The following is a 9,412-nucleotide window of genomic DNA, read 5'->3' on the forward strand; positions in this document are numbered from 1 at the left end:
GTCTGGCCAGTGCCCAGATGTGAACAGTTAAACTTGCCATCTATGTATGCTGCAGGCTATATCCAGTTTGAGATATTACTCTACATAAATGTGGAACTTGATTCAAGTCTTGGTTTGAAAAAACTTCATATATATTTTGAAATTTTGTTTGTGGCTACAGTGGAGTGTAGGAAAATAAGCATTATTTCCAATATTTACACAAGGACAAACAGCACGGACTTTTACAAAATGAAAAAAAAAATACAGTACAGGGACTTTTTACAATATCTGCAATTTATACTTTGAAAGATCCAGCCTTTGGAATTGAAACTCAGAGACAGTTAAACTTTCTACCTCCCCTTTCTTCTTCCCTCTCCCACTCTCAGTATTCAAATTCTTTACTCAGTAGAAATGATTCACGTACAATGTTAAGATAGAACAAATGTGTTTTCGTCTTAGAAAACACATGTATTAAATATATATATTCAGGACAGATCCTGTTTTCCTTCTGTGAATAGATTTGCATGTGTAAGGCAAAAAAAAAAAATTGACCCTGTAATTAGAATTGAAAACATTAAGATCCAGCTGCACCAGCAGAAGACAATTCCATTATATTTTGTTATGCTTCCCTTCAGTTTCAAAATGACTGTTGCGTTCATGATGCTGCTAGCTTGCTTCACAGCCGTATTCCCCTTGGGGTTGAAAGGGGATCAAAATTTAGACAATGTGTACACTAGTATGAGAGAAAACCAAAGACAGCACCCGCTATTCAAGTGTTTGTTGTTACTCACTATACAGTAGTTTTTATTATAGATTCTTCAGTGTCTCAGAATAGCTTTGGCCAAATAAGAACTTGCTAAGCATGTCTAGTACAGGCAGCCTATATCAGCAACAGAGGATATTTAGAGATATAACCACATTTCTATTTAGAGATATAACCACATTTCTATTAGCACTTTAAAAGCATAGCAATATTAGTACCATGCCAGAAAAAAGCTTCATGCCTAAGGCAAACAGTAACTTCTCAGGGATGTCTGTGGAGGACCATGGTTGGCAGCAATACAAGCACAGCGTCTCGGGAGAACTCTTCACTACTCTTGCTGTTATGATCCCTGATTTTTTATGTGGAGCTGCCACATGTGGAGTGTTTGTGATTTGAATAAGTATAATGGGTAACAAGTTTGCGGCTGTCAGAAGGCAGGATGCAGTGTGAGTCCCAGAGACAACAGGCTAACACTAATCATCTGCCCACAGATCATTTCCTCTCATAAATAGCTATACTTTGGTGTCTTAGAATCCTTCATTTAAACGTCTGTTCCTTCCCTGGAATACAGCGTGTTGTTTGTGCTGATACTGCTGTAAAAATGAGTGTTAAACTGGTTGAGCACAGAGTTGCTGTAGCCAAGGTGGCTAGAAGGCATAGAATTGGACCACTCTCCCACACCATGACTGGGGATATTAGAGAGTGGAGAGTAGGAATTAAAGCCTACCATATTCTGTCCCATTTTGTCAATGGGTTCAGTGTTGAGTCCCAAAGGCACTGACCGGCTCCCTGAGTTAGAGCCGTTAACATATGCAGTCATACTGGAGAGGAAGTTACTGAGGCATGGGCTACTAGAAGATGGAGGTGGAGATCCTTTCTCAGGTGAATTGTCAGTCCCGGATGATGAGTTTTCCAAGATATCCTGATGCTCTACAGCTTTGGGGCTGCCAGTCAGGGCACTATCCTCTGATTTCTCAGATGCAAGAGTGGCAGCACTAGCCCCAATGTCAGACTTCCTTTTCCTCTTTCTGCGAAAGTTTCCATTGTCAAACATCTTTTCACAGTTCGGGTCCAGAGTCCAGTAATTCCCTTTTCCTGTCAAAGGAGACAAAAGCACATTTTTAGTTTAAAAATATGCACACAGACAGCAAAGAGCAGTCATCTAGCGCTTTACAACGTTTCTCTCATTGCACAGAAACAGAACAATTGCATGAGCAAAAGACATATGTATTTTTCAATCACACAAAAGCAGCAGTCTGTTGAATTCAGAAAAAAATTGAAAAGTTTTGGGCTGTATCCTTTAGCCATGACCCTTCACACAGGTAAAACTACAAGTGGAGCCACTGGGAGGGCTTTTTGTTTTGTTTTCTTGGTGAGGGAAGGAGGTTTTCAGTATGTAGCTGGTCCTCTGAATTTACAGCAGAGAGTAATCAAATCCCATACTGGACTGCTCCTCCAGCTTCAGTGGGGTAGGATAGGTTTCTAACAAGACAGAACCAGATTTTTGGCCCTCTGTGGCAGCATAATTGAATGGTTTTTAAATGTTCCCAATGGTTCTTAACAACTATTGACAGAAAACAATAAATAAAGGAACAATCTGACAGCATATCAGCCAAAGGGTTGAAAACAGCAGAGGTGTGATTCCAAGCAAAACGCTACTTGAAACAAACAAAATAAAAGCAGCCTGCTCTCCTCTTGTGAATTATTGTTGACTCCCTAAAGCTACTGGATATCTTTGACAAATCTGAGTTTGCCTTATCCCCTTTCCATGAATTCCCAGTTAAGTTTGACATAAGTCACATGCATTACACCAAATGGGTTTTGAATGTGACTTGCTCAGTTAGGCTGCTCCTGTGCTTGCTGAGCCTCATGCTCAGCACATCATTGATCAGTTCTCAGGAAAACCTAGAGCAGCAGAGAATCCCCTTCCCTGCAGAGATTTAATAGCAACACTGATTCAGACCTCAACTATGAATAGTTGCCTTCTGGTTCAGACCTACGAAAATAGAAGAGCAACTATGTGTATGTCCTGTATCTAGGCTATTATGTCTCTTTACAATGTATTAGGCATTTTTAAATTAAACAAGTTTAATAAGAGGGGGGGAAAAAGAGGGGGAGAGCTATACCTGGATCGTCTTCGTCTCGGGGCACCTTCTTGAAGCAGTCGTTGAGAGACAAGTTGTGCCGTATGGAGTTCTGCCAGCCAGCTTTGCTTTTGTTATAAAACGGGAAGTTGTCAGCCACATACTGGTAGATCTGACTGAGAGTCAGCCTCTTTTCAGGTGCTCCATGGATAGCCATGGCAATAAGTGCAGAGTAGGAGTAAGGTGGTCTAACCAACTTCATAAGCTCTTCTTGGGACGGGAGAGGAAGCCAGCCAAGGTCAGTTCCTCCCAAGCCGTGCATGTTAGGCAAGAGCTGCCTTTGCATCCCGTAAGACTGAGGAATGAAGGGACTGGCATTGGATCCTGGGAGATATGGCGGTGGGGTAATGGAAGGTCCATTTAGCCAGAGGTAAGGATTGGGAGTGGCGTTGTAATCCGTTGTCTCAAAGGTGCTCGGTCGCTGTGGACTAGGGATATTCTGTGGATGGAAAAAGTTCTCATAGTAGATACTCATCTCTGGAGGTTCTTGACCAATATTTGGAAATTGTGGGCTGCAGCGTGGTGGAGAGTGCGTTTGTGGATCAAAGGAGCTCATGCTCTAACACAGGCAGCTGATACGTTATGACACACCTGTGCTAGTGCTCCTTTCCTGAGACAGGTGCATCACCTGTGCCTTTCCCTACTACTTATGCACCTGTAAATGTTTCAGCTTGTGCTGCAGGCTCCACCCCACAGCCCTGAGTGGCTGCAGATGAGGACGATATCCTTTTTGGAATGCTGGCAGTCCCGGCCAGTCATTGATGTCACATCAACCAAACGTGAAAGTTACAACTGTTTATCTTCTTAAATGAATGAAGGAATTTTCCACTAATGTGATGCACATAAAGAAAGCCTAAGGTGCCTTGGAGTTGAAACTCCTCATCAGAGATCCTCCTTTTTCTACCTTTCACAATGAAGCTTTAGCATTTAGTATTTCTTTCTTTTTAAAGAAAAGCCATTTTGTGCTGCTGCTAGTAACACCTCAGAATGCAAAAGCCATTGTCACTTGTCAATGAAACAGTAGGCATATATATACTTAAAAAAAAAAAAAGAAAAAAGGTCAAACCTCTTTTTCTTTCTGTAATTTTAATTGCAGAGTTGCTTGTACTTCCCCCTAGGCAATCACAGTACTACCGGCAAATTCTGTAGCTGGTTACTCACGTGAGTAATCTTACTGATATAAATGGAATTACTCCCTAAAGTAAGGATTAATCTTGTGAGAAAAAAATTTCAAGCTTAATCATCAAACCTTTCTTTAGAGCTTAAATTGGTGAACTGAGATGGGAAGTCATTATTTGCTGCTTCCTCTTTGCTGCAAGATTGGTGCAGAGAGCTCATAAAACCTCTTAGCAGAATTTCCAAACAGGAAAGAGGTAGTGTTCAGCACAGCTCTTTTTAGCTATGTTCCAATAACTTCATTTGTATCTATACAGACAAAAGGTGATTCCTTAAAATTAAGTAACAAGGAAAAACCTCTAGCCCTTTTATGACTTGAAAAAATACTTATTGCCTTGCATGGCACCCTGCACTTTCGAAGGAGGAAAAAGGAGAGCTGCAATCTCACCAACACCTGTGTCAGAACGAGGACAGCTCTTAATGACTGTGCCACTGCATGAAAGACTGCACTGTAGTTAAAAGCATAGTTGCAGTTCCCTTCAGAAGTGATATTTGCATATTTTTTTTATGTTTAAGGCACATACATACATTTGGAACTTGACTCAGCCTTAATAACCCACGCAATTAAAGAAAGTCCTGATATGACAAGGCCTTTAAGATGGCTCTAGTCCTATAATTTCTGCAGAAACATGAGTTTTGACCTGTAGATTTGAATTCCAGGCTGTACCAAAGACTTTTTTGCTTTGTCACACATACATCAATTCACTTAATCTTTTGTGCTGCAGCACCACCAAGATTTCCCCCCTCCCTAGGCATTTGTGATTCACCAATGTCATGTTCATATTGTTGTTGCTTTGAAAGGTATGAAAAAAATTTCACTGGAAATACAACTGAAATATTGAGTACAGAGTGACAAAGCTAGCCAATTTGCCAGCTCAGAAATGCATCTCTACAGCTGTTATTTTAAAAAAATACATGCTTTCACTGCACATAAAATCATTTGTACTGCAACTATGGACAAACAAGTTGCTATTTTAGTTTGAATGACTGAGAGTTCAGTCTGCAAATGCTAAATAGCCTATGCAGAGATACACACTAAACAGACAAAAGTTAAGTGGAACATAGTGGGGCTGGCTTATTGTCTAAGTAAGTGACAACTGCTGTGCAAAGGGTGACTTGGACAAAAAAACCGAAATGATGATTAATTTTTTAGGAAATAATAACGTGAGTACCTCCCTCCTCAAGAAAGCTATCGGAAATAATTTTTTTCTCCATAAGAATCTGAGTTACAAACATGCAAAAAGCTGTTTGAGCAACATTGCCTACAGCTTCCTAATTCACTTACTAACATATAGATATATTTTACAATTATATCTGTAGTCCTGCAAATATTAATGTTACAAATATTGCTAATAAAAACCCTCATTATTTACAGAAGAGTCAATAGAACAAAATGTTTAATAAATGCTCAAATGAGTAAAAACACTTTTACAATGAACTAAGACCCAGAACATAGTGTGAAAAGTAAAAATAAATTTTGGATCATCTCAACAAATCACATTTTTGTCAAAAAACCCCTTGAAAACAAGAAAAACTTGCAAATTTATTACTGCTCAGGGTTCTTTTATTCCAAGAAGTAAAAATTCAGCTAACTGCATCATGGACTTTGATGAGTGGCATCTAAATACTTATTCCCTGAGGTGCTCTGCATGCATAGTTACAGTTAAAATACACTGAAGTGGGTGCTGAGTCAATACATGCTTTGAAAATATGCCAGGCTTTACAAAGGAAAAAAATATTACTTCTGCAACCAGAGACTGATGAAGGCTGTGCTCTGCAGCTGCCTGAGAATGCATGTTACTACCAGACCTACCTTGATGTGACATCTGAGCAAAGTATCACACAGAACTAAGTAAAGCAAGGACTGAGGTTAAGAATGGCAAGTACTACTATTAGAGCAATGAAGCATAAAGACAACTGTAGGCTTCTGCCTAAGGAGCTCTGAAAGAGAGTGCAAAGGTCTGATCCCTCCCTGGCATGTGTGAGCTGGCACAGCTTCTAGCAGAGACGCGATCCGATCAGCAACATTTTTCTTCCAACTGACTGTACCCAATCTGATTTACTCAGATCGGAGTATAAACAATGCCAGTAAAAATGGTACTTTGTCAGTACTATGGGCACACCTTACTGCTTGAGAATCACTGCAATACCTGTTCCTGTATGGCACTTCAGGTGCAGATGCTCATATGCAGGCAAAAGGCAGCAAGGAAAGAATAAACTGCTCAAGCTGTGATTGCTGAGCAGGGCTGGTCAGAACTGGAGTTAATTGAGTCTAGCCAGGAATACTGCCCTGGGGTCCTCACCACTGAGACTCCTGTTCTTGGCAGGGCTGGAAGGAGAAGGTAGCAATCCCAGAAGTGGAGAAAGGAGAAGGAAAAATGGTGAGGCTTCCATATAAAGAGGCTGGGAAAAGGTGATATGCTGACCAAGCGATGCTAACACATCATGTTTAGGGCTGAAACACTCTAGAAATAAAACGGAGGCTGATGCTGGAGTCATATTTTAGTGGTCATTACTTCCAAAAGCATTGGGTTTGGTGAGGTCTTTCTAGGCAGGATGCATCATGTTTTTAACATTTCTTTTTACTGCAGTACAGTACTGTACAGCCCTGAATGCACGTCTCTACCAGCTGGAAGCCCGATCAACCACAGATTGTTGTCAAACCAAAGATTGTTGTCAACTTTTGTGTTATACAAATATTTGCTCCTCTTGATTTCTTAAGTGAAGCTCCAAAATCTGCAAGGTTGAGGCTGAGCCCCTGCAGAACCGTTGTTCTCCATAGGTTTTTTAGGTCAGCTCCTATGTACCCCTCTACTCCAGCCAACAGTAATATTTCTACACACTGATTGCCCTTTTACAAGGGAAACCATAATTGTCTGAAATCTTGGGTTATGAAAAGTTCAAGCTAATTTCATTAAAACTGGGATTCCTCAGCATTTTCACTTATACTGCAAAGTAACCTATACATTCAGTGTTTTTGAAATGCAGTGACTTGGGAGAAGTGCATACACACCAGCACACAGTAGGAAGCAAAAAGCACAGGGGTCAAAAGGTAGAGAATAATATGGGGAACTCTCTGTATGCTTTTGTAATATTTTGGCTGAGATACTCCTAACTGCCTTCTTAACTGGATCTTTCAAAACGATAAAGCAAAATAAAGCATGATACCTGCTAGCCTCGCAAGCACCTTTAGGTCATCAAGCTGTTTCACAATGTGTGACAGTTTTAGAGAACTTTGATCTAAAGCACCATGCCTGCGTGATGCAAAGTACAGCATAGTGCAAACCCACTCTAATGGCTCAAACAGGTTCAAAATTTTGCAGTAGTAACTTCATCCTGGCAAACCTTATAACATACTGCATATCATTTGTCCCTCATATAGCCAACATAAAGCACTCTGCATCATGTACTTTAGCTAATTAGTCAAAAATTAAATTGTTTACCCTTGATCCAGATCATGATACATATTGCCAGATAATCCCATGGTGCAGAGATCTATTTTTAATGAATATGAAGCTTTAGGCTGTACTGTTAACATTGTGTGTAACACCAGTCATGGTGTATTATCACAGTTTAACACCTTGCTGAAGAAAAGTTCATACAAGCTATTCATGTGGTCACAAAGAAGAGGGAAAAATTGTTTTTAAAAGAAAAGAGTTCATTTACAACTCAGTATACCAAGCAATCCACCTTGTTTCAAACAATTCACACACTGAATTCAGAAACAGGTCAGTATCCATCAATAAGACATTTTCACTTAATGACAAATTATCTATATTCTCAGTTGTCTAGTAGATTACTTGTAGAAGTCTTCATGTCTTATTCCAATAATTATCAGCCCAGTGTATGCACAAAATAAACCACACCATCAGAAGAAACAAGGTGTATCAGGCAAAACAATGTCATCTCAAGGTCATTACAAAAGCATAGGAAACGTAAAATACAGTATTGCAAAACAAAGGAACTGAGCTTTATTTCTAGAAATGCTGGTTGAACATTAAATTAATGGAAAAGGCAGTATCATTTGGATCTGTGCCATAAGTGTTGCAATGCTAGAATGCCCTTAGACTTTTTAAGTCTTTCAGAACAAAACCACTGTGGATTTTTAAAGCAACTTTATAACTGGGGTTTTAGAAGACTGTAAAACCTTATAAGGGCTAGTAGCTGCTTTCTGACCATGAGAACTATGATAATAAAAGTAGTCATAACTCCTGCTTCAACAAAGGCCTTCCACCATCTTGCCAACATATAATATGGTAGAGGGGATTAGGCGTCCCCTGACTTATGTATTAGTCATGACAGGCCCTACGCAGGGAAGAAATCCATAGCTTCCATTCGGCTGCCTATGGCTCCCATGGGATCTGCTGCATTTAGATACACAGACATGTTCAGCCCTGCAATGGAGGGATACCTCAAGCCTAAACCACACATAAAGGGATTCTGCAACAAATTCCTCTCATGTTAGAATCTGAGATGTCTCTCAATTATGGGAAATTAGTACAAATACAGATACTTCAGTCAATCATACTTTTGACAACCTCACTGCTGGTACCAGCTTCCGAACAGCTGAAATGCTTGCCTGTTTCAGATTATCTGCTTATTCTTCTATGCTTGCCACTAAATGTTTGTTTATACTAGAAATAAACGGTGCTAAAATCAAGTGAGGTGTTGTATGAACATCAGTTTTGTTTACCAAGGAGATTAATCTGTACACCTTTCCAAAACCCTTCAAAGTTTAAATTCTTGTGCATTTCAATGAGATGCCTAACAGGATTTATACAAAGCAAAAGTAGTTACATGCTAATACTTCTGTTTCAGTCAGATTTCAGCATCAAGGTATTTGCTTGTATGGATAAATCAGCTCCTCCCACTCCACAATTTAAATGGAGAGCTTATTGAAAAGACATTTTAGAACCAAGAATTTTTCAGAAAACATAACTTCCTTTTTTTTTATGTTTTGTTCAGTGTTCTACACCCTTTGGTACTTGCACAACACAAACACTTGGGGAAAATTAATTAGCAACTAAAACTGATAAGTGAATTGGTACAAGTGCAGTGAACTACTCTATGGACACACCCAGTCACAGATAAACTTAAGGTTGTTTTAATGTAACCAGGGTTTAACTGCAGTAAACTAAGATCATCTAACTTGTGAATAGGATCATTTACAGTGTTAATAATCCTTGCACTTCCAGTTGCTCCACTTTGGTTTCCCGGTATCTGGGTAGACAAATTAGTAGTTTCAGTTCTATTATATGGGCAAAGTATTGCAACTACTTATCTCCCCCTAGTGACAATTTTTCAAAATGTATCGAATTAGTCCAGATCTGCCCTAGAGATAACTTAGTAA

The 9,412-nt window shown here is 39.6% G+C and overlaps 1 protein-coding gene across 2 annotated transcripts; it reads right to left on the bottom strand.

Annotated features, from left to right (window-relative positions):
• Window positions 1-1,274: 1,274 nt before the first annotated feature.
• FOXI1 (forkhead box I1) lies at window positions 1,275-3,442 on the bottom strand. 2 transcript variants are annotated; one of them, XM_050905519.1, is made up of 2 exons: window positions 2,872-3,442; window positions 1,275-1,558 (listed from the first exon to the last, which is right to left on the bottom strand). In XM_050905519.1, exons 1-2 carry the CDS (start codon window positions 3,440-3,442, stop codon window positions 1,284-1,286), a joined length of 846 nt encoding a protein of 281 aa, XP_050761476.1. In that variant the 3' UTR covers window positions 1,275-1,283. The 2 variants fall into 2 exon arrangements, with proteins under 2 accessions (XP_050761476.1, XP_050761475.1); XM_050905518.1 differs by having other exon boundaries at window positions 1,275-1,837; window positions 2,869-3,442.
• Window positions 3,443-9,412: the final 5,970 nt, after the last annotated feature.

This window comes from Gymnogyps californianus, chromosome 14 (genome assembly GCF_018139145.2).
Source record: "Gymnogyps californianus isolate 813 chromosome 14, ASM1813914v2, whole genome shotgun sequence".
Lineage (NCBI taxonomy): Eukaryota > Metazoa > Chordata > Aves > Accipitriformes > Cathartidae > Gymnogyps > Gymnogyps californianus.

Bases quoted from the DNA above. Each gene is read 5' to 3' on its own strand.
- FOXI1 (XM_050905518.1), bottom strand. From the start codon at position 3,442: ATGAGCTCCTTTGATCCACAAACGCACTCTCCACCACGCTGCAGCCCA. The intron at 1,838-2,868 runs GTATAGCTCTCC...CTCCTTTGACAG, and splicing joins CCGAGACGAAGACGATCCAG to GAAAAGGGAATTACTGGACT.